Source organism: Phascolarctos cinereus, unplaced genomic scaffold (genome assembly GCF_003287225.1).
Source record: "Phascolarctos cinereus isolate Bilbo 61053 unplaced genomic scaffold, phaCin_HiC Scaffold_1;HRSCAF=81, whole genome shotgun sequence".
In the NCBI taxonomy this organism is placed as follows: domain Eukaryota; kingdom Metazoa; phylum Chordata; class Mammalia; order Diprotodontia; family Phascolarctidae; genus Phascolarctos; species Phascolarctos cinereus.
The window spans coordinates 163,699,643-163,723,866 of NW_027555514.1; the positions used below are offsets into that span (position 1 = coordinate 163,699,643).

The 24,224-nt window shown below is 38.0% G+C and overlaps 1 protein-coding gene across 4 annotated transcripts in view; it reads right to left on the minus strand.

Moving 5' to 3' along the window:
- CELF2 (CUGBP Elav-like family member 2) overlaps positions 1 to 24,224 on the minus strand; it is a 1,000,575-nt gene that overhangs the window by 605,409 nt on the left and 370,942 nt on the right. For 2 of the 4 annotated variants that reach the window (XM_078154841.1, XM_078154831.1), the window contains exon 1: positions 20,152 to 20,244. The exons of the other annotated variants lie outside the window; for them this stretch is intronic. In XM_078154841.1, coding sequence (XP_078010967.1) covers positions 20,152 to 20,204 — 53 coding nt within the window. In that variant the 5' untranslated portion in view covers positions 20,205 to 20,244. Of the gene's footprint in view, positions 1 to 20,151; positions 20,245 to 24,224 lie in introns of those variants that run through there. 4 annotated transcript variants of the gene reach the window in all.

Genomic DNA, 24,224 nt, shown 5'->3' on the forward strand with positions numbered 1-24,224 from the left:
TTATCCTGCCCCTTACTCATTTCTAATGTTTTAATTTTTTACAACAATAAAATACATTTTGGTTAATCTCACTTATTTAACTTACTCCATCTCTGTTATTTAATACCGTGAGCTCTTTGAGGCAAGAGACTGTCTTTTGCCTGTTTTGTAGCTCTAGTGCTCAGCACAGCACCTGGCACATAGTAGGCACTTAATAAAAGTTTATTAATTGATTGATTGATTGATTACTACATGTATGGTCATGGACTCATTGCTTTAGCTCTTTCTAATTCCCAGAATCAGAATTTTAGAGTTGGAAGGGATCCTACTGGCATTACAATCCAACTCTCACCCAAAAGGAGTCTCTACTAGAGACTGTAGAAAATAGCCATGCAGCTTGTGCCTGAAGATCTTTACTGATGGGGAGCCCATCGTCTACAGAAGCACCCCTTTCTTCTTTGGGATAGCTCTAATTGTTTGGAAGCTTTTCTCGGTATCAAACCTAAATTTGCAGGCCCTCACCCACACCCCAACCACTTTGCAACTTCCACTCAACTAATTCTCACCTCTGCGGCCAAAACAAAACAATAAAATTCCTCTTGCACATGCCAGCCCTTCAGAGATGTGAGCTCATTTCCTCATTTGTAAAATTATTTCTAAGTTACCTCCTGGTCAAATATCATCTAATCATATGAGAATTAGCTCGTAGGGCTGTGGGATTTTGAGTGACAGGGAATGAAATTGGCACTCTGGAAGGAATGGTTTTCCCCTTCTCTCTCACTACCTGCTCACCCCAACATTTCACACAGGGTTGCCACATAATTAATAGGGGCCTGCTACAGAACCACTACAGAGCCACAAGATTTCCACAGCAACCCCACAGATCATACTCCTCTTTACTCTCCCCAAATATAGGACCAAAAGTACTTTACCATGATTTAAGCTTAGCAATTTACTGTCGTTGGTTAGAGAAAAAGAGAACAGAAATAGGACAGTGAAAATACATCTCTATTTCTTGGTGGTGAATTGTTAAGCAAACAAGGGATACAGAGGATTACAACAGATGAAATAAATAATTTCAATTACAAAAAATAGTAACACTTTTGTATGAGCAAAATTAATAAAATAGAATAAGGGAAGTGGTCAAGTGGGAAAAATCTTTGTTTCAAATATCTCTGATAAGAGACTGATATCTAAGACATATAGGCAGCTAACAGAAATATATTAAGGCCAAAAGCCATTCTCCAACAGATATTTGTTAAAAAGATATGAGCAACAGCTCTCAAAAGAATTGAAAACTATGGATATGAAAGAATTTCCCAAATTTTTACTAATAATAAGAGAAATACAAATCAAAATAACTGCAGTTTCACCACATACTCAAGTAATGTGCACAGATGAAAAAGATGGAAATAATGTCGGAGGGATTATGGAAAGATGGGAACATTTAACATCTTGCTGGTGAAGCTCCGGAAGGCAATTTGGAATTATAAAATGGGAGTGACTACAATAACCATATCCATTGATCTAACATTTCTATTGCCAGCAGTACAATGACCAATCTCATGAACACCAAAATATTTATATCAACACTATTCGTGATTGTAAAGAACAAGAAACAAAGCAGATTCCCACTGGTTAGGTAAAGGCTAAATGAGTTGTAGCACATGAATATAATGGGATATTATTGTGATATAAGAAATGATCAAATATGAATAAAGAAAAGCATGGCACAGCAGGGCCAAAAACCCTGTAACTTCTGAAATGTTTTCTACAATGCCTGCTTTCTGTAATTCCTTACTTCTTTCTTGTTTTTTTTTTATAGGAGTATGATTTTTCTTTTCAGAATTTTATAACTGCAAGTTATATCCTTCACTCTCAGAAATGTAAATGAATCAACATTGCTTTTGATATGTAATGTATAAGCACATAGACATATATGTGTATGTATGTGTGGGTATATGTGTATATATGTCTTTCTGTCTATCTATCTATCTATCATTAAATAAGGCCTTTTCTCTGTGTTAAGGGGAAGTTTATTTGGAAGTTTTTTTCTCCCTTTTTGAATCTGAGTTAACATGTAGAATCCCAAGCGGACAAAATATAGACACTTTTTAAAGGCCACTTGAAAGGAAAACAAAGTCTTTCTGCTCTCACTCTCTAGATAATGGGTATATATCACATAAGTGGGTAGCTAGGTGGCACTGTGGATAGAGTGCTGGGCCTGGAGTCAGGAAGATTCGTCTTCCTATGTTCAAATCCAGCCTTGGACACTTCCTAGCTGTGTGACCTTGAATAAATCACTTAACTCCATTTGTCTCAGTTTTCTCATCTGTAAAATGAGCTGGAGAATGAAATGGCAGACCACTTCAGAAGTTTACACTTAGTAGGTGTGACAGGATGATCAATCAACGAAAGAGACAAAACCAGAGTATTCAGAGAGAGAGAGAGAGAGAGAGAGAGAGAGAGAGAGAGAGAGAGAGAGAGAGAAGAGAGACAGAGACAGAGAGAGACAGAGAGAGACAGAGAGAGAGAGAGAGAGAGACAGAGACAGAGACAGAGAGAGACAGAGACAGAGAGAGACAGAGAGAGAGAGAGAGAGGTTAATAAGGTCAAATAATTTATTTCCCAATTTCTAAACATAATTTTTGAATAGTTGTTGTCTGAATAATTTCAATTCTATACCCCACAATAATTTTAGAGAATAGACTCAAATAAAACAGTAATTGGGGTAGGACGTAGAAACAGTTAAAGTGGTTGGCAGGGCCTTAGTTTGGTATTACTAAATGAATCAACTATGGACCAATGTTCTATTCCCCTTCCTTCCAACTACGATCTATGTAAAATACTAATTACCTAGAGATTCTCATGATCATGTCAATGTGGACCTATGATGTTTAGAAATAGAGAAATACTAGTCTGAAGGAAGTTACCTCTTTGGTACTTCTGGAATTTTTCTGAACTGTGACAACAGTGTCAGAAGATCACAGATTTAAATATAGGAGGGTCAACTAATATAAACATAGAAGTCATCTAATCCAACCTTTCATTTAATAAATGAATAAATTGAGGTCCAGAGAGGTTAATTAACTTACCCGAGAACACACATGGTACCTGAACCAGATTTTGAACTCAGATCCTTTGACTCCAAATCCAATACTCTTTCTATGAAACTAACAAATTATGAGGCTATTAACTTCATCTTGTGTAGCACAGGACTCTGTCCTCCCATATTCCAGTGCCCTGTGTAAAAAGGGACACTGTAACATGCATATACATATTTTATTCCTATTACTCTAGACATTTTCCTCTGGAAAACTTAATATTTCCTGTGGTTAGACAATGTATTTTTGAGTATCTACTTAACTTTAAGATTACCTGCATCTGAAATATACTAAACCAAATTGTAGTATATAGTCACCTGTGGAGAGTTTAATGGAAAAGAAAGGCTACAAATTAGTACCATATGATTAGCATGAATAATACCAAGTTTGCTCATCCAAGGTTTCTCACTAGAATGGACTGTATCTTCAAGATATGACTTATTTTCCATATCTCCATAAAAACATGTCTCTAGTTAACTGGACATTTAATTTTCCACTTATTCATTTTTCCCCCCTCCAGGCAGCTTCTTGGCTATTCAGCAAGTGCATGAGGAGAGAAAAATAATTATAGGAAAAGGGAAATATAAAATGTCATAATTAAACCCTGCAGTGGCAAAATACATGCCCTATACTGGAAACATTTTGATTGCTGCAATCAGGTAAGCTTAGCTTTTCAGCAAATTCTTCTTGAAAAGAGGTTTTATCTATAGACATAAATAGAGAGGTAACTCATGAAATCATCCTGTAATACAAAAGGGGATCCTATTTCCTCTGATGACTTCATAGAATCTCAGAGCTGGAAGGGACCTCAAAAAACATTTAGTCTAGCCCTGCACCTAAACAAAAATCCTGCCTACAACAAACCCAATAGGTAGCAATGAACTCCTTGTTTGAAGACCTCTACTTTTTTTTAAGCAAACATTCTACTTTGATATCGTTGTAATTGTTGTGAAGTTTTTCCTTAAAACTAAGCCTGAATCTGTTCCTCTACAACTTCTACCAGTTCAGCCTCCTGGGATCAGGTAGAATGACTCTAATCCCTCTTCCACATGGCTGTCTTTAAAGTACTTGGAAATAACTATCCAATTCTTCCTAATTTTCATCTTCTCCAGAAGCAACAGGAGCTAGTCAGAATATTCCAGGGCTACCATCCACCTTCTCCTAGACCCTGAATGTACCCTAAATCGCCCTTCCTAAATCTAGGGGAATATCAGGTTATGACTTTATGCTTTATTCTCCTTCTCTATCTCAAATTCTAAAATGGAATGATCACTTCCCCCTCAGAGTTTCTATCATTTTTCCATTCCAGCAGTCAGTTTCTCTGCGTTAGTGAGAATGAGATCCAGAATAGTGGTTCCCCTCATTTTTTTTGAATTATTTTGATCAGAAATAGAAAGGAAAGTCAAAAGAGTCCTTTATGACATGACAAATCTTCAGCAACCTTTCAGGGTTAAGCTTATTTTAACTTACCACTTGTCTAAAACTCTCATTAATAAGAGCCTTATTGGATTAGAATGGTGAAAGCTGAATCTTACTGCCTCAAGATGCATTTTAAAGTTTTATTATATGGTTTGCAGATCAAAATTCAAAGCAAACACAATTTCATGGTTCAATGGAAATGGAAGCTCTATGTGGAAGAATGGAGTTTCTACCAGTTAAAAAATATCTGCTGTTTTTAGAAAGTAAAAACAATGTATGCCAAACAGAGAAGATGATCAAAGCAGATTTAAGCCAATTTAGAAGGAAGAAAACTCAAACTATGAAATATCATGTCAAGGACTCCAAATCATCTCACTTTCTCTCTTTCTATTTCAGCGTGTTTGAAGTTTCTATGCAAAATATTTAGCTCTGATCCCCATCTAACAAATGGACTGGTTGGGTTTGTCAGTGATTATGCTTATTCTGGGGAATGATGACCCGCAGAGAAAAAGCCAAAGACAAGAGAGCCAATTTTGTGGATAAGAAAAATAAAATTAACTAGGGAATTAAAGCTCAATGCAGATTTATCCTCCAGAGTGTTCTGCCTGATTGCAGACAAAACTTAAAAGCAGGTTTCAAAAGCATACCATACTATAGTGTTTAGTTGAGCCATAAATTAAAAAAGACTGTTATTTGAAGAAACACACCTCCTTTGCCCACTCACTGATAGTCATTTCCACAAGGAACACTTTGCCCATATTAGAGAAGAAGAAAAGCAAACAGAGGCAGGGAGGCTAGATCATTAAATACTCACAAGAAATGAGTGACAGTGCTAGAAAACAAGAGCTGTGGTATGTGATTGTGTTGGAACATTACTGTGCTATAAGAAATGATCAATGATTTTAGACAAAAACATGGAAAGATTTGCACGAAATAATGAAGAGTGAAATGAGCAGAACCAAGAGTACAATGTATATAGTGATAGCAATATTGTTTTAGAATGACTTTGGGCAAAAAAGTTATTTTATCTATTATAAATACTCAAATTAACTCTAAAGGACATATGAACAAAGACACTATCTGCATCCAGAGAAAGAACTGATAAACAGATGTATAGAATAATTTTACATATATATCTATATCTTTATATAGATATAGATATGTGTGTGTGTGTCTGCATATGTATATGTGTGCGTGCGTGTATACGTGCATGTGCGCATGTGTGTAATGGTAGCTGTCTCCAGGACTGGAGGTGGGGGTAGAGGAAAGAAAAAAAGAAATGTACATGATAATTTGGTTGTATATTTGAAAGGAATAGCAAATTGTACATGACACATTTGCAGTTTCATATACAATCATCTTTTCATTGTACTATATTATATAAGTGCTTATTTTATTCCATAAATTAAAAATAAAATAAAAAGAAGAGATTTGTGACATTGTCTTCTTTACTCTTCCTCCCACAGAATACTTCTCTATTTTGGCCAAACTATGTCTAATAAAATAAATTGAAGCAAAAATACTTTCAATTGCCAAGACCACAGAGAGAGTCAGGATGATGATGAAGAGAATTGAGGAGTCATTAATAAGCACTTTTTACGTGCCAGACACTGTACCAAGTACTGGGGTTACAGAGACAGACAAAAGGAATCTGAGCCCCCAAGGAATAGTCTAATGGAGGCAAGAATATCAGACAATATAAAACCAATATGGACACAGAATAACCTGGAAGTAATCTCAGAGGGAAGGTGTTAGCATTAAGGGGGACTTGGAAGGGTTTCTTACAGAAGTAAATCTGTAGCTGAGATCTGAAGGAAGTGAGAGAAGCCAAGTGGAGGAGACAGTGAGGGAGAGAGTTCCAGGCATGGAGCCATGGAGCCAATGAAAATGCCTGGATTTAGGAGTGAGATATTTTGTGGGAGTGTTTCTTGTGGAGATGACTGTTAGTGAGTGGGCAAAGGAGGTGTGTTCCTTCAAATGACTTTTTTTAAAAAATAAAACTGTTAAAAAATAGCCAAGGCACTTTAAATATCTCCAAAGTGTACAATGAGTAGAATGCTAAGGGGCAGGCGGGAAGAGCACTAACATTGCACAACAGGGACCCCTGCTACATAACACCCTGCCCCCCTTGCCTAATAGAATGTTTTAACCAGAAAAAAGCGGGTAGGAGCCCTTTTGCAAGCCTGACTCTAATCATTATTCCAGGGGATGTAGAAATCCCATTGGCTCTGCTTCAACAGCTGTTGTGGCCAGAGAAGAAATATGCCTCTCTCGATTTGTGACTTTAGTGACTCTTGAGGAATTATAGCCAGAAAATCAATACCAGATGTCCCTAGAGGAGATAGATTTTAGAAGTCCTCCTGTTGTCATGTCAACCTGGGAGGCATGACTTCATAGCTGATCAACATGGAGACTACAAAGAACCCTTATTTGCCCTCTAGATCTTATATAAGATAGGCCCCTGATAGTGGGAGTGGCACGGATTCACCTTGATCCAATTCCATAATCCTAAGCAAAGACTGACTCATCATAAAAATGTGCAAAGAGTAGATGCAGACAGAACAGAATCCAGGATACATTACTTGTACTCTAAGGAGTACAAAGGTAGACCTGTAGAATTCTATAGGTCCACAGCCCTGTAGAATTATAAAGTCAAAAAAGACTTTAGCCTTTAGTCTAGAAGGAGATGGCAAAAAAGAAAGTTATAAACATAATACATAATATTACTAAAAATAACAGAAACCACATAATCACAGCAATAGATGCTGAAAAAGTTTTTGACAAAGTCCAAAACTAGGGTTCAAAAAAAATCAGGATTGCTAGGAGGTAATGCCAGGGGAATACCAACTAAGTTGATGAGTGAGGTGGCTTTGGGTGAGTGGTTTGACTAGAGTTTAACAAGTATCTGTGTCCCCAAAGACATATATTGGGGGTGGGGGAGATCAAAGGCCACTGCCCATCTTATAAGTAAGGTGTGAATGGTAGGGTGCAGTAACCAGAAGGAGCATAACTCCAAGGCTCAGGACCTCAAGGAAAGAACCGTGGACTACAAGGGGAGTAATGGCAGGGGAAACCTGAATTATATGTTCTGGATTTCTGGAGATAAGGTGGGTAAATTCTCAGGCCCTGAGAGTTCCAGAAGAAGCTGATCACTATGATAAAAGAAATAGAAACCATGCCATATAGGGATTGGCTAAAGGAACTGGCAGTATTTAGCTTGGATAAGAGAAGTTTAGCGGGGGAGAAGTAGGGAGAAGGGAGAAACTATTTCTGATTTCTAAAATACCCAGGATTTGAAATATGTGGAAGAGAAGTTAGACTGACATTATGTGGTCTCAGTTGGCATAACCAAAACCAATGGGTGAAAGTTACACAGAATCCAATTTTGACAGAACTCAAAAGAACGCTTGAATGATGTGGCGTGGCCCCAGGAGAATTTAAGTCCCTTGAAGGTTGGCATGGTTGCACATAATAGTCAATTAATAAAGATTTGTTGAATTGAGCTGAATTAGAACTGCCCCAAAATGCAATTATCCTCCACTTGAGGAGGAAAATTTCCTATCTTTTGAAGAAGTCAACATGAAGGCCATTTTTCATGGATACTGTAGATGGAATTCATGCCCAATGATTGGAGTATTAGACTACTTGATTTATGAAGTCCCCTCAATTCTAAAATTTTGTAATTCTCCTGATGGTCTTACAAAATTAATATGACTCCTTGCTCATTTCCCAAAAGAGATTAGGCAACTTTGACAGGTTTTGCTGAATATCCAGGCACGAGCTATCTTTCTTCATGGACTTTTAAGAATCAGAATCAGTTACAGGATACTCAATGATACCTTCTAGCCAATATTCTCATTAATTAATAAATATATATTTATTAAGTGCCTACTCTGTGCCACATACTGTACTAGGCTTTGGGAATCTGAGTACAAAGAATGAAAGAATTGCTTGTCATAACGAGCTTAGATTCTAATAGTATAGACAACAACTGCCTATAAAAACATAGCTAGCATAAATGTAAAGGTAATAAAATACGTACAAAGTAATGAAATAAAGACTATATTGGGAGGGATGCTAGCGTTTGGGGGGGGGGAGTAGGAAAGAATTCCTGCAGAAGATGGTGTTTGTACTTTAACTTAAAGGAAGAGGGACTCCATGAGGAAAGGAGAGAGTGCATTCCAGGCATATGGGAGAGCCAGTGCAAAGATATGGAGAGGAGAGATGAGATATGATGTGTCACGTGGGAGGACTAGAGAGGAGGTCAGTTTGACCGGATCACAGAGACCAGGAGGAAGAGTAATGCACTGGAAAGTCTGGAATTATAGGTTGGGGCCAGGCTGTGCAGGGATTTAAAAGCTAAACAGAGTACATATTTTTCCTAGAGGCAATAGGTGTCCACTGGAATTGACTGAATAGAGAAGTTACTTGGTCAGATCAGAAATGAAGGAAAGTTACTTTGGCCTCAGGGTGTAGGATGGAGAGAGAGAATTGAGGGGGGGAGACATTTACAGTCCTAGATGCGTTATGTGTACTGTGGCCAAGATGACCACCTTCTGATGTAACAATGCAATTTCCTAATGAATAGGCATTTAATATGGACAGATAAGTAATTGGCTGCTAGTGAATAGCCTGAATTACTCTGGCTATTTGTTTACTGATTTTTTATTGATATTTTCTATTAACCTCATTTAAGGAGGGTGCCTAGGCCAATCATCCCTTCATTTCCCACCAGACAGTACCTCTCTAGATTTCAGTCAACCTTCTAGGGCAGCTAGCTCCTTTCTCATACACTACTCCCCCACCACACCTTTTTTCAGCTTCCTTTTATGTATCTTCCCCATTAGAATGTAAATTCCTTCAGTGCAGGAGCTATCAGTCTTTTTGCCTGTATCAGAATCTTTAGGTCAGGCATTGTGCCTGGCCCATAGTAAATACTTAACAAATGTTTGTTGATTGACTCACTGACTCTATTGGCATTCCTTCACATGTAATTCAAGACACAGGCCAGCCTGGTATACCATGCAACTAACTGCAGTTGGATCCATCTCATGGAGTAACATTTTACATTAAAATGTCTAGTGAAGATGGCACAGTATAACCTCGAATTTGTAGTGGTGGATAGCTCAAAGAACCAGTAGACTATAATTTTTTCCATGTTTGTAAACAAGTTTGTAGGCATAAGTATTAAGCAGAAGTTTCTAGCACCACACTCTTAGGTGATGGTATAATTCTGGGGTAGGCTTTTCATGGGAAAGTGTTCTCATAAGAGGTCTGGGATTAATACAAATTATAAAGGCATGGCCATAGAGGTAGAGTTTTTTGACCCTAAAATAATGACAACTTCTTTCTGAATTTATAGAATCTATGGAAGCTTAACACTGGAAGACAAAGCATTAGAGGCAAAAAGTACTGCTTACATATTGTATCACTCCCCACCCTATGTTCCTTGCATTAAAAAAAAAATGCTCTCTTTACTCTTCCCTGTACCTAAGGTTCAACTTTTTGCCTCCTTGTCATTATATAAGCTATCCCCTATCTCTGGAATTCTCTCCTTCCTCATGACTGTATGTTAGTCTTTAAGGTTCAACAAAAGTGTCATCTTCTATGAGATCCTTTCTCATCCTCTGGTTTGTGTGTGTGTGTGTGTGTGTGTGTATGTGTGTATGTGTGTATGCGTGTGTGTTTCTCCTGCTTCTTGAAAGGAAAACAAAGCAGGAAGGTATGAAGGAGACTTGAAGGACAGAATGGTATTGGAAGAGAGGTGGGCTATGACAGACAATACAGAGTCACTTCTCACTCAGGAGAAACATATATGTATATATATATATATATATATATACACACACACACACACACACACACACATACACACACACACATACATATATATATATATATATACTATATGTATTTTTTATTTTATTTTTATTTTTATTTTCAGAGAACAAATTCTACTTTATTCAATTCCTATCTTAGGACTTCTTTGCAGCGTATATTAAAGATAAGTTCTATTACCAGAACAATAACTCTTTCAGTCCCCTCACTAAAGGGCAATTTTAGCACGTTGGAGAAAGGATGTGTTAAATAATGTTCCATATGTTGATAGAGTTCTATGAAGATGCTTAACTTATGCCCTGAGCAATGAAACACTGACAGTCACAACAAAGGGAGAGCCTAGTGCATTCAGGAACCACAGAAACTACCTGGGCATGTTATAGCCTTCAGCTGGACTTTGGTTTCCTCATCTATAAAATGAGAAACTTGAACTCCAGGACCGCAAAGCATCACTTCTCTCTTGGCTTCACTCTTTGATTCCCCGGTCTTTCTAAGTCTGCACCAACAGTCCTTTTACCCTGAAGATGCCTCTGCCCCTGTGTCTCTTTTGATCAGTGAAGCTTTGCCTGATACCACTATTTTAAGAAGATCCCAGGCCATCCATGCTTATGTTTCTCTTGGCTCTACTTCTGATTCTCAGAGTTTTTCTACCTTCTGCCTGCACAGCTCCCTTTCAAATGTTATCTCCCCCTTATAATATAAGCTCCATAAGGGTCTAGGTTGTCTTTCTTTGCTTCTATTTGTATCCCCAGCACTTAGCACTGTGATTAGCACATAATAAGATCTTAATAAATGTTTTATCTATCCATCCATCCTTCCATCCATCTCTTTAGCTGCCCTTATATCTCTAAAATTATGTGTTCTGATCTAATAATGCCCTAGGCTACATGGGACTTAGAAGGAATTAAACTACTTCGGATACTGTGACTGACTATGACATTGGTTAGTGTGGTATACTTGTTGGGTTCCCTTGGTATGTACAAGGCAACTACCAAAGTTGACCCACAAGAAAGGTTACCAACAAGAACAACAAAGAGCTAAAAACCAAATACCTCACTTTCAACAAGTATGGCTGACAAGGGAAATTTTGTACTGACTAGCATAGAATGTACAATGTTTGTCTTTCTAACACAACTGTTACACAAGAACTATCTGTGCTTAACATGCAGGATGGTCTTTTTTCTAGAAGAGGAGGTCAAGGGGTTCTAGGAACATCTTCTCCGTAACTCCAGATTATCAGAGAGAATGAAGTGTTCCTTTAAAGGAAAAAAAAAGTGTCTCAAGATTAAAAAAAAAATACAACCTGAAAAAAAGATCTGAAGAGGCAGAGAGGAATCATGAGTTTATGGCAGGGGTTAAAGGATAGAAGCATGTGATAGAGAAGGAAGTGTAAAAGGGAACACTTGAAATTAAATAATAAGTACAAAACCCTTCCCATAGAGGTACAGAAGAAGCAAAATGGAAAAAAAGAAGAGCCTATCACAGTAGATGGTGACTTCTTGACAAGGCCAATATTTCTTTCATTGTCATTTAGCCTGACATGGTAGTAATAGGGGGCTTCAATTATGTGGACATCTGATGATCTCCTCTCAAAGGCAGAGTTACTATTGGATTTCTGGTTTGCCATAGTGACAATTTTATTCTCCAAAAAGGGCAAGAAGTATGCAGGAAGGGGTGGACTTTTATCCTGGACCTGGTTCTCCCCAACAAGGAAGAACTGATCAATGCAATAGAAATGATACCAGCCTTGTTGGCAAGGGCCAATCTTGCTCCCTTAACTGCTCTCCAGTTCTTTCACAGGACATAATCTGTGTGCTGGTGGATTTTCTGTAACATTCCATATTCCTGCTCTCATCCCTTGCTCCAACCCTGTGTTATTAGTGAAGGTTGCTTGGAAGGAGGTCCATATCTGGAAATGATGGTGATTTAAAGCAAAAGGCATCACTGAAACTTTTTGAAAGCACAGGTCAGATTACACTAATCTTATTTCTTATATTAAGTTACTAGACTAACAGAACAAGAGACCATAGTAGACATAATTTAGCAAGAGTTTAGTGAAATGTTGAAAAGTCTCTGTTGCTATCTTCATGGATAAGCTAGAAAGCTGTAATTTAGGCAATAGTACAGTTAAATGGATTTGACTGGTTGAATGACCAGGCCAAAGACCAGTCATTAACAGCTTGATGTCAGTTTGGAGGGAGATCCCCCATGGAGTGCCTCATGGGTATGACCTTGGCTTTGTGCTTTTAGACATTTTTATCAGCAACTTGATTGAGCAAAGAGATGATATTATAAAATTTGCAGAAGACATAAGGTTGGGAGGGATAGCTAATATCCTGGATGTCAGAGCCAGACACCAAAAGATCTCAAAAAAATGAAAATGGTGACTGGACCTATTTAGAGAGAATTTTAAGAAAGATCAATACAAAGTCTTACATGTGGGCTAAGAATGATGAACCTCAAAAGTACAAGATGGCTTTGATGTGGCTAGGTATCAGATCATCTGAAAATGATCAAGGGAGTTTGGAGTATATCAATTGAAAAAAAAATCAATAATAAGATACATAAGCCCCAAAACATAATATACATTTTTTAAAAAAAGCTTTTAGAAAGGAATATTTTCTTTGGAACTCGGAATCTCATGAAAGATGAACGTTGAAAATTGTCTTCATATGTAATTGGAAAAAATAAAATACTATTTTAAAAAAGAGAAAGGCATATTTTCTAAGATAGTACAGGAAGAACAGTGGGTACAGAACACCCTTTGAAAAGTCTGTGACATACTCTCCCCCACGTACATGGTGTTGTTTGCTGTTGGGATCTTAGCAGGAATCTGATACTGATTCATTCTTAAGCTGCATTATAAAAAGCATCATGTCCAAAGTACATTGCTTTACACTGCCTTGATCAGACCATATCTGGAGTGCTGTGTTCAGTTCTTGGCACTGTGTTTTCGGAACGACATTAGAGCATCCAGAGGAGGCCAACCAGGATGAGCGAAGGATCTCAAGAGCATATCATATAAAAATCAGTTAAAGGAAATAGAGGTGTTTAATCTGGAAAAGAGAAAAGTTAGTGGGGATGTGATGCCTCTCTTCAATTACTAGAAAGATGGTCATGGGGAAGCTTCTTAGTCTATTTCTTCATCGCCTCATTGGGCAGAACTGGGATCAATGGGAGAAAGTTACTAGAGAGGAAGATATAAGGGAAAATGTTCCTAACAATTAGAGGTAATGGATTCTTCCTCACTAGAAGTCTTTAATGAGGGGCTAGATGAAGGAAAAGGAGTAGGGGAGGAAATAAGCATTTCTATAGCACCTATTATGTGCCAGGCACTGCGCTAAAAGTGCTTTTAAAAATCATCTCATTCTATTCTCACAATCCCCATCTTATAGCTGAGGAAACTAAGGCAAACAGAAGTTAAGTGGTCAGGGTTACACAGCCAGTAACCACTTATTGGGGGGCATTGTAGAGGGAACTACTGGTAAGATACAAGTTGGATTGGATGGACTTTGAGGTTCTTTTCATTTATGAATTACTGTGATTTTCTTGGCATAAGATTAAATTAAAAAAATAGACACGCTTCCTATTTAAGGAGATTATGATCACATATAAAAAGGGAGGATAGGAAAATGCAGAAAGAATACTTATAAAAGCATAATTCAAATTATAACATTAGAGAATTCAACATACAAAAGTGATAGGACTATTATATACCAGGGCTCTCCCACCCCTCCAATACGAGTTAGGTTAGTTTTTCCCTGAAAAGTAACAAAGCTATCCTCTGGAGTTGATTGGCCAAGGATATCAAATGCTTAATCTGTGTCTCCCTTGACTCAACTTTCTAATAGCTTTTGGTGGCACTGATATGGATTTCTGGTCATAGAAGAGTGTTAAAAAGACTACCACATGGAGTCAGGGGTCTTTCAGACTTGGCAGATTGCCAAGACCATGCAAGTCACTATATCCTGCCCTCCCATGTTTCTATATGGAAATGGGGGTTTGGGCACATCTACTCAAGCTAAGTGCTGGAGCATCCTTATTGGATGCTATGACTAAGGAAACCCCCTTTTTTAAAAACTGTAGAATGGCCCAATGAGTGGAATGCCTCATTTAATTCTAGCATCAAATCTGAACCAGTAAGGCATCAGCTTGAGTCTGGTCTTCCCCTGGTCAGTATCAGGGATGATGTTGTTAGGATCCAAATATGATTACTCTAATCTCTTTGATGGAGGAAAAAGTGTATTAAAGAAATAATGACAGATCTTTTCCAATTTTTGTCCGTTGTTTTTCTCCAAGTTTCATCCTTAATGCTCTCTGGATCTCTCACCAAACTTTCCATATATTTGCTTTTCCTGCCATTGTTTCTCATTGTTTTAATGTGATAAATATAGCTTATAAGGTCCTACCATCTTCCTTTAAATGTATCATATTATGGATACGTATGCATATAATTCATACACAACCCAATTCATCATGCAAATTATTAATATTTCTTTATATATAAAGCAATTCTCCCACCCTGCAAATAATTAAAATACTTGATAATGCTTCTTAACAAGATCCTAGTAGGGGAGTGGGTGATGGGGAAAAGGATTTTTGTGTACTTCCTATCTTGGGTAGGTGTAGAAGTAATGAGCAAGGGTGAATGACTCATATTCTGAAAGGCACTGAGAGCCTGAAAGTTCTAGAATTCTAGTTTTCTGACTAACCACACTAATAAACAAATAGAGCCTTCTCATCTTCTCCTCTTTTCCCTACCCCACCACACACACATACATGCACACACACACACACACGTGTGCATCTTCAAGGTATTGCATAACTCAAAGCAAAGAATATCTGCATGTGGCATTCATTCAAAATTACACAGAATATTTTCCTTCTTCAATTTGGAATGCATCTTGGGAGATTTATAAGGCATGTGAAAGGGAAATATATACAAAAAAGACTGGAGAAAGCAATGAATAAAATGAAGCTAACTAGTGATTTAAAACATCAGGGTCTGGTCTTTTTTCCCTGTTTGACATGAATTATTTAATTAATGTAAGTTACATACATACATACATACATACATACATACATACATACATACACCAATACACAGACAGAAGTATAGCTTTAAGACTAACTAGTCTAAACATTTAAGAGATGTGGTAAACTTTGAAATGTTCTTCAAGAAACTTTCATTTGTGTGAGACTAAGCTCTCAGTCACAAGATATAAAATCTCTAACTTTTGAAACATCACAGGGCTCACTTTTTTTAAAAAAATGCTGAAGTCAGTTTAAGAGACCCACTTGACCATAGAAGATTAAAAGCATCTTTCATTCCCACCCAACTCTGTAGCCACTTTTTGCCTCGTGATTATTTTTCCTTCCACCAAATCATTGGACTGGGAGAAATGTTTTAAGCAGGACTACACCAGAACCATGAGTGTCTATCATATTCTCGGAGAGTATATTAAAATCTTACTTATCTCAAGTATGTCCTTCATAGGCAAAGGAAGGAAGAGCTGTGAAATATGTCTCCCAAGTGGGCATCCTAATAGCCTATGTATTTATACCCTATGCATTAATTATATTTTAGAACTTACCATATTAATCTTGTGCTTTATATGACTATTGTGCCTGGTTGGACATCCATCTTCCTTTTGATGATATCACATTTATTGAACAGCATACTATACTACCACCAGGTTAGTAAAAACTATTAGTTAGTGAAAACACTGACCCCTTATTTAGAATAGTTGTCATTTAAGTAGGCTAATATTCCAAATCATTTTACCTTCTCAAGCTCCTTTTTGTTTCTCTCTTCTTTACCATCTTGATATTTAATTTATAAGTTGAGGATATAGAAATTAAGCACAATGCCCTAATGAAGATCTATCCAATGGTTAATGTAATGTGGTTTAGTAGAAGGAGCCCTAAACTGGGAGCCATGAAATTTGAGTTCTGGGGGCAGCTAGGTGACGTGGTGGATAGAGTACTGGCCTTGGAGTCAGGAGGACCCGAGTTCAAATCCAGCCTTAGACACTTGACACTTACTAGCTGTGTGACCCTGGCAAGTCATTTAACCCCATTCCCTAACCAAAAAAAAAAAATTGAATTCTGGTTCCATCTTTGACACAGCTAGTTATTATATTGGGGGTGAGCCACTTAATGGCACCAGTTGCTTCATCTATAGAATAAAGATGTACTAGAAGTACCTTTTAATGGAAAAATCCCATGATTCTGTGATTCTATGATGGGCTTTCTGTTCTGTCATGCTCTCCTTTGTGACCTTGGTCATAAGCACTACAAACATATCTTCAGCTTCTGTTATAGGTCCACTATGGTCCACGGATTGCTTTCAACATACTTGCAAGCAATCATTCTCTCTCTCCTATATTTGGTTAGTTCATGTCTCCCACGTCAAAAACCACATGTCACAGACAAGACAGTTTTGTCTCTCAACTCTACTCCATTATTGGAAGAAAGGGTCTGTTGCGCTCTAGCCTTTTGCTGCAGTTGTAATGTTGTTCCAAGATGTGTGTGAGACATTCTCACTGAAACACACACAATGTTACCATACCTAGCCCGACGTGTTCCATTTTACAGATGTGAGAATCAAAGCTGAGACCATTAATGGGGTCACTGCCAGCTCATACTGGGGGGATATAACTCATGAGTAGTTTATGACCCAAGACAGTCTCATTTTCTTTCTCATTTTTCAATAGATTGATTTAAAATAATTACTTGTGACTTGATCAAATTCAGCAGCCATGTCACGCAAAGCTCTTGCATGCTACCATGTTGAAAAGAGATATAGTTGGCAGAATCCCAGTTTACAGTCTTGGATCAAACACAGGAAGATCTTCTATGTTAGTCCTCATTTAAAAATATTTTACCAACAGCATGTCCTAATAGAATTCTTGTGTATTAACCTGGGCAAATACAGTAGTATTGTTTTCCTTATATTATTATCGTGATCTCTCCCTTCTCTGAATGTCTATACCAGTTTGCTTATCTCCCATATGGCACTTATTAGACATTGCCTTGTAGTTTATGATATGTGTCTTCTCTGTAAGACTCAACTATTTGAGAACAAGAACCATCCTTAGATCCCCTATCAGGTTTAACATAGTACAGAGAGGCATTTGGAATCAAAAGATGTAGGTTTGAGTTGTGTCTTTAGCCCTTACTGGTTGTATGTTTATGGACAAATGACTTAATTTCTCTAAGATTCAATTTCCTTACCTATAAAATGGGTATGATAATCCTTGTACAACTTACCTCATATATTTTTAGGGAAAACACTTTAGAAACCATAAAGTGTTATGTGAGTGTGATATTATTACACACAATGGATATTTTAAAATTTAGTCTGGATCTGTGATTTCATTGATGTAGACAACTCCTAGTTTGTAAATTCTACCCACTAATGCACATCTGCAACTTATGTAGCTTATAAGATCATAAATTTAAAATTGGAAGGGATTTTAGAAATCACCTAGCCCAGAGATGGGGAACCTGCGGCCTTGAGGCTGTAGGTTCTCCTTCTCTGAGTCCTAGTCCAACTCTTCCTCCTCTCCCCCCCATTTTAAAAATGAGGAAACTGGGGACCAGAACATTAAGTAAGTTGACCAATGTCATACGGTGGTATGTGACAGAGCTGGGTTTCAAACCCAAGTTCTCTGACCACAGTTAGCCTCCTTTCCACTGTACCACTCACTACTGCCATGCTGCTTGCTGAATTAATGGAAATAAATTAAATGAAAATGAATGACTCTTCTGGAACTCAGAAATTTAAAAGCCCATAATTGAAATTCATCCCTTTTCACCTCCTTACAGTTAAGTCAGAGAGTTGTTTGAGGGCACTTAGAAGTCAAGTGATCTACCCATGGCTGTACAGCTAATATGATTTAGAGGTAGGACCTGAACCCTGGTCTTCCTGACTCCAAGGCTAGACATCTGTCTACTATACCATGGTACCTCTTGACTTTTTGAATTAATAAGCACAAATTAAAAGAAAACTAATGACTCTTCCAGACCACAGAAATTTATAACCCATAACTGACAGAAATTCAGCCCACTGTACCTCCTTCTAATATTTTAAGAATGATTTCACATGATTCCAAAATTCTACCTTTATCTTGACCATGTCAAGAAGAGGGCAGAGTGTTTTGCAACAAAAAAAGGCAAGGAATTCATTCTTCCTCTGGTCTTTCCAGCTTAACATGGAAAATCTCTGGCTACTTTCCATAAAACAAACCCAGTTTATCCTACGGAGCCACCTGGGGCTATTTAGGGATATTGTCATTGGGGTAAGACCTGGGATCGTGAAATACAAAATCTTCAGAGTTCTACATTTTTCAGCTGTTATCCTAGCCACAGAGAACTTAAAAGCTATAGTCAGACTCGCTCTGATCTTGCAATACTATATGAAACATGGATAATGTATTAATCAGTGACCCCCCTTTAGAATCTTAGAACCTCAAAAACTTTTCAGAGAAGTTCAACTTCAGAGGACAAGGAAACCAAACCCTCCCAAAAAATATCTTCTAAAATGGTTTAACCTTCCCCACTCCCCAACAAAGGAAAGGAAACAGGGACATAGTTTACTTTGACAGCTATCTCATAGGCAGTTAGGAAAGAGCTGTCACTTTAATTTTAATATGTGTTTTTTTTCTTTAATGCTGAATATCAGGGTAAGAAACCTGAAAAAAACTGTAGGGAGTTAGACTAGATGTTTTCTACTGACCCTTGAAACTGGGGATTCTGTGAGACACGGTTAAATGTTCTTATGTTACAATTTCAGTGTCCCGGTCCTTTCACCCCACACTCTATTTGAAAATATAGTAGATATGTCAGATCTTGGCAAGAAAGAAAGTCTTTAATACATGTGTCTCCTTATCTGGGTTTTGGCCCCTTTCCATTAGATCCATGTTCTTCATTAGGAAAATGGGGAAAGGAGGCACTGTATCCTTTCAGGTTTAAACCTCTCAGAGTGTTGATGTTTGTTTATTAAAATCACTAAGGAAGTTATTCACAGGAGATGAAAGGCAGTATGGAGGTAAAGTTCATTTAGTGTGAATTTTTCCAAAGGAACCAGCTGACATTCCAGGGGCAGGTGAGAAAGGTGCAGTTATTTGTCACATAGAGCACTTTTGTGTACCAACCTCTCTGGCTCTCAGTTTCCCCATCTTTAAGATATAATGGTTGGAGTCTATTTTTCACTAACATTGAGTGGAAGATTTCAAATCACTTATGCCTACTGAGCAGAGTTTCCAGCTCAATTTTGACATTATAAAAGTTTTTAAAACCAAACTGGGTTAGGGTGGAGAGAGGGAGGGAGTGGGGGTGGGAGGAGGGAAGACCTGCCTGCTTCTCCAGTCTCTTTCTTTAAAGAAGAATGCTCAGAAATCCTTTACTGAAAAGCTGTCTGTCTTCCATTCACTCCTCGAACATTTTCTGCCTCCTAGTCCCATCCTGTCGCCCCGCCCGCCCGTCCCCCTCCCAGGAAATACAACAGAGCCCTAAGAATGAATCCCTCAGGATCAACTCCTGTTACGATCACATCAACAGTGCAGGATCTTATAAAAAATGCTTAACACTACAGCTATATCAAATTCTCTCTCAGCCTCTTCCCACATCTGCTTAAAGGTTTTCCGCATGTAATTACAAGAACTCTCTCTTCTGCCCCTTTCAGAGCTCACATTGCATTTATACACCCCAAGTGTCTCTTAATTTTGGGGAGCGGATGGAGAAGGAATGATGGGGAGTAGGAGCTTAAACCCAAACAACTGTAGTAGAGGAAGAAAAACAGGCCTACCTTAAAACTTTCCAGTCTTTTAGTGGATCCAAGTCAGAGATTATGGAAACCATTGTCAAAAGCCAGCAGAGAAGACAAACCACAACAGGGGGGGAGTGAGGGTGGGGGGTGGGGAAGAAGAAAGCAGCCAACAAGGGAGGGAGGGCTCTGCTCAGGCTGGAATGACAACAAACCCAGGACTGCCCTTCCTACTTCTCAAGCTGATAAGCACTTGTCCCCGCTTCTCTCCACCCCCAAAATCAATCTTGTGTTATATTACTCCCAGCTCCATTTCTTCACCACTACCTTTTTTTTTTAAAGCCCCTGTAATCTGCTCCAACTGATCAAATTTGACCTTCTTGTAGCCCACTTTATTCCAAGCACAGCTCTCTGTTAAATCTCTCTTTATTAACACCGTCCTCCTTGGCTTTCTCTTGGAACAAACACAGATCAAGCCTGAAGCCTCTAGACTTTGCCAGCAATCATTTACAGATTACTGCAAGCTGTAGTCTTCTTCTCCTTTGGGGTACTTCTTTTGCCTCTGAGGTTTGCTTTCATATTCCTTTTGGAAGGCTGGTTTTGGTCCCTTTTTTTGAGGTCTGGGTTCTTAGACACAAATCTGGGGCTTAGCTAGTCCCTTATAGGCTGTTACCACATTAATGACACTCTTTTCACACTCTACTTAAGGTTCATATTTTTAATAATTTGGAACAAGATTATTAACAAGCTAAAATCTTTGGCATCTGAATTCTGGCACCAATTTTGCCTGTAACATATTTTTGTTTCTTTTAAACTACAAAGGGAAAGAGTAAAAATCTTCTAAATGTTAAAGAGAGAAAGGCAGGTTGATTTTTCCATGAAAATGTTTTCTTTTTTCTTTAGATGTAAAGCCAACCCTTCAATAATAATCTTACTTGTCATTTATATAGCACATTAAGGTTTACAGGACATTTTCCTCGCAACAGCCCAATGAGATCATACAAGTGTTATTTTCCTTACTTTACAGATGGAGAAACCGAGGCTCTGGAACAGTAGGTAATTTGCCCATAGCTAATAAGTATTAGAACCAGAACTCAAACCCAGGTCTTCTGACTCCAGATCCAGGGCTCTTTCCATTCTACCACCATATTTTTTTTCTCTTTCCAAACTTACCTATTCTTCACCCCATGTTGGCATGGAAAGGGGTCTGTGAATGTGTATGTATTTCTTATTTTTAATACAGACCGCATCTTGAGAATTTAATATTTTCCTTCCAGAGTCCTATCAGGCAATTAAGACTTCATCAAATGATCACTCTTCCTCTTAATCTTTCTGTCCTGCTGAAGGCCCCTGACAGATTCATGGACCTGAATGACCCACCTTTACTGAGGAGTCATTTAATCTGTACTTCCTATTCACAGAGGATTGGCATTTATGCCATGGTACCAGAAAGAGACGGGCCTATCATTTCAGAGCACTCTTCAAAAGAGATTCCATAATAGGTAGGAGTCTCCTGAGCCGGAATCTACTTCTTTATGACTCATTATTCCTTCTAATCTCATTGTGGCATTCTAATCTTAAAATATATCTTTAATTCTCTCCTTAAACTTTATAGGACACTTTCTTCATAACAGCCCCATGAGATAGTACAGGTACTATTATTATCCCCATTTAATAGTTGAGGTTATTGAGTCTCAGGGTCAGGAGATAACTTGTCCATAGGCAGTTAAGTGTTGGGACGAGAACTTAAACCTGGGATGTCTTACTCTAGATCTAAGATTTCTGTCATTGTTCTACCCTTTGTTGTTTTTTTTTTCTTCCTTCCCTTACCTTCACCTCATTGGCCAAGGTAAAGGCGTGTGTGTGTGTGTGTGTGTGTGTGTGTGTGTGCACGCACATGCTTGCACATCCACGCATATGTGCATGTGTCTTCTATACATATACACACCAAACTATATTTCTTCACTTCAATGCTTGGAAGTGACTTCTCTGTGGGTATTCCATTTATTGATTGAGACATCTAGGTGATACCTACCTAGCAGGGTTGTTAAGAGGGTCAAGTGAGATAATATGCGTTAAGTACTTAGCACGGTGCCTGGCACATAGTAAACACTATATAAATGTTAGCTATTATGATTGTTAGCATTAGTATTTATTAGCATTCACTCACATAGACCTTAGTAGATGGTATTCATAAGCTGTGGCCAACACAAGACAAAATACCCCAAACAGCAACAATGATAAAACAAACAGAGCTGGCTAATTTTTTTGGAAGTGAGCCTTTCCAGATATGCCTACATTGGGCGTTGGAGGGCATAGCACATCTCAGGTTCCTTCTCTGAAGCCATAACAGTTTAGTAGGGGCTGCCAAAGGATAGCCAGAGCTGTCATAGCCATGAAGTACCAAGGCTCACTTCCATTCTTTTATGAGGCAGGTAAGTAGGATTTCAGTGGAAGACCTGTTTATTGAATGCGAATGCCTGCCTTCAGAAGTGTAATGCCTTAACCTAAAGTTAGAAAGAGCTCCATACCTTTTACAAAAAAATAATTTGCCTCTTGGGGGCTTCATGCTTTTTATTCCATGGTTATATTTTTGGTCCCACTGCGGCTTTTCAGTTATATTATATATTATATAATAATTTTAGATATTTTATATATATTATATATATAATAATATTATATATTATATAATAATTTTAGATATTTTATATATATTATATATATAATAATATTATATATTATATAATAATATATAATAATATGTAAACATTTACGTAACTCTAAGAATCCTCAAGTTCTTCACAGAATGTGTGAGATAATAATACTTAGTGTGTCCCTCTGAAGGGTTCTGAGTGCTTAGGTAATTGATAAGATAGTTTTCCCTCCAGAAAGTCAAGAAGAGAAAAATGAAAAATTATCATGAAATTGCTTTCGCAACTATAATTACATCACCCTCAACAGTATTACACACAGTACCACGGAAACGTAGCAACGTCTGGAAGGAAAAGAGGTCAAGAATTAACACTTGGAACAAGAGTTTGGGGGCAAAGGGTGAGAGGAGTCAGGAGGTGGTTTTTAGCTGAAGATCTGAAACAGATCCACACTTGAACAAAACATTTTAAATAATCTTGTAAAGTACAGACAAAGAGAGAAACCTCTTTTAAAGGCCCTGCTGAGTTCACAAACAAGTATTATGTACTCATTTGAGGCAATGTGGTATTGTTCAAACAGTGCTGGAGCTAGATTCAAAGGACCTAGGTTCAGATCATCCATCTGACAATTTGATAAGGTTGTGGCTTTGCGAGAGTAACTTCAATTTTCTGAGCTTCCAAGTGAAGAGGCTGAACCACAAGCCCTCTAACACTCCTCTCAGTGCCAAATATATGATCCTAAGCCTTCCCCTTCTATTTTAAGGAATAAAGTTTACTTGATTACAAATAGTGTAAATACATGCTGCTTCTGACAGGACAACTCTCTAACACTCTACATTGCTGAGTAATTGCCAATATTCTGTCTGCATTGGCGGGAGGGTGGTGTTAGGAAGATAGAGAATGCGGAGGGAGGAATGAGAGGAACCCATTCCCTTACATTCCTCACACCAATGAAAACACAATTTTGGTCAATATATGTATAGGTATATCTGTCTAAGAGTAGTGAAGTGAATAGAGTGCAGGGCCTGGAATCAGAAAGAAAGACTCATCTTCCTGAGTTCACATTTGGCCTTAGAAAAAGCCGTGTGATCTTGGGCAAGTCACTTAACCCTTTTTGCCTCAATTGCCTCATCTGTAAAATGACCTGGGGTAGGAAATAGCAAACCACTTGAGTATCTTTGCCAAGAAAACCCCAAATGGGGGCACAAACAGTTGGACACAACTGAAATGACTGAACAATAACATACCTGTACAAATATTGCTCAGCTCAGTTCCTCTTCCCTTGAGCATCCTGTCCTGATCTCTAGCAAGTTTTTTTTTAACATAAACAATGTATTTCCTACTGAGCCCATCATCTCCCTGTCATTCAAGATTATTGATTCACCTTCACAGACACATTTTATGCTTTCTTAAAATAACCACAAAATAAAAAAATTTTGCCTTAGTTCAAAACAAAGCCTACCA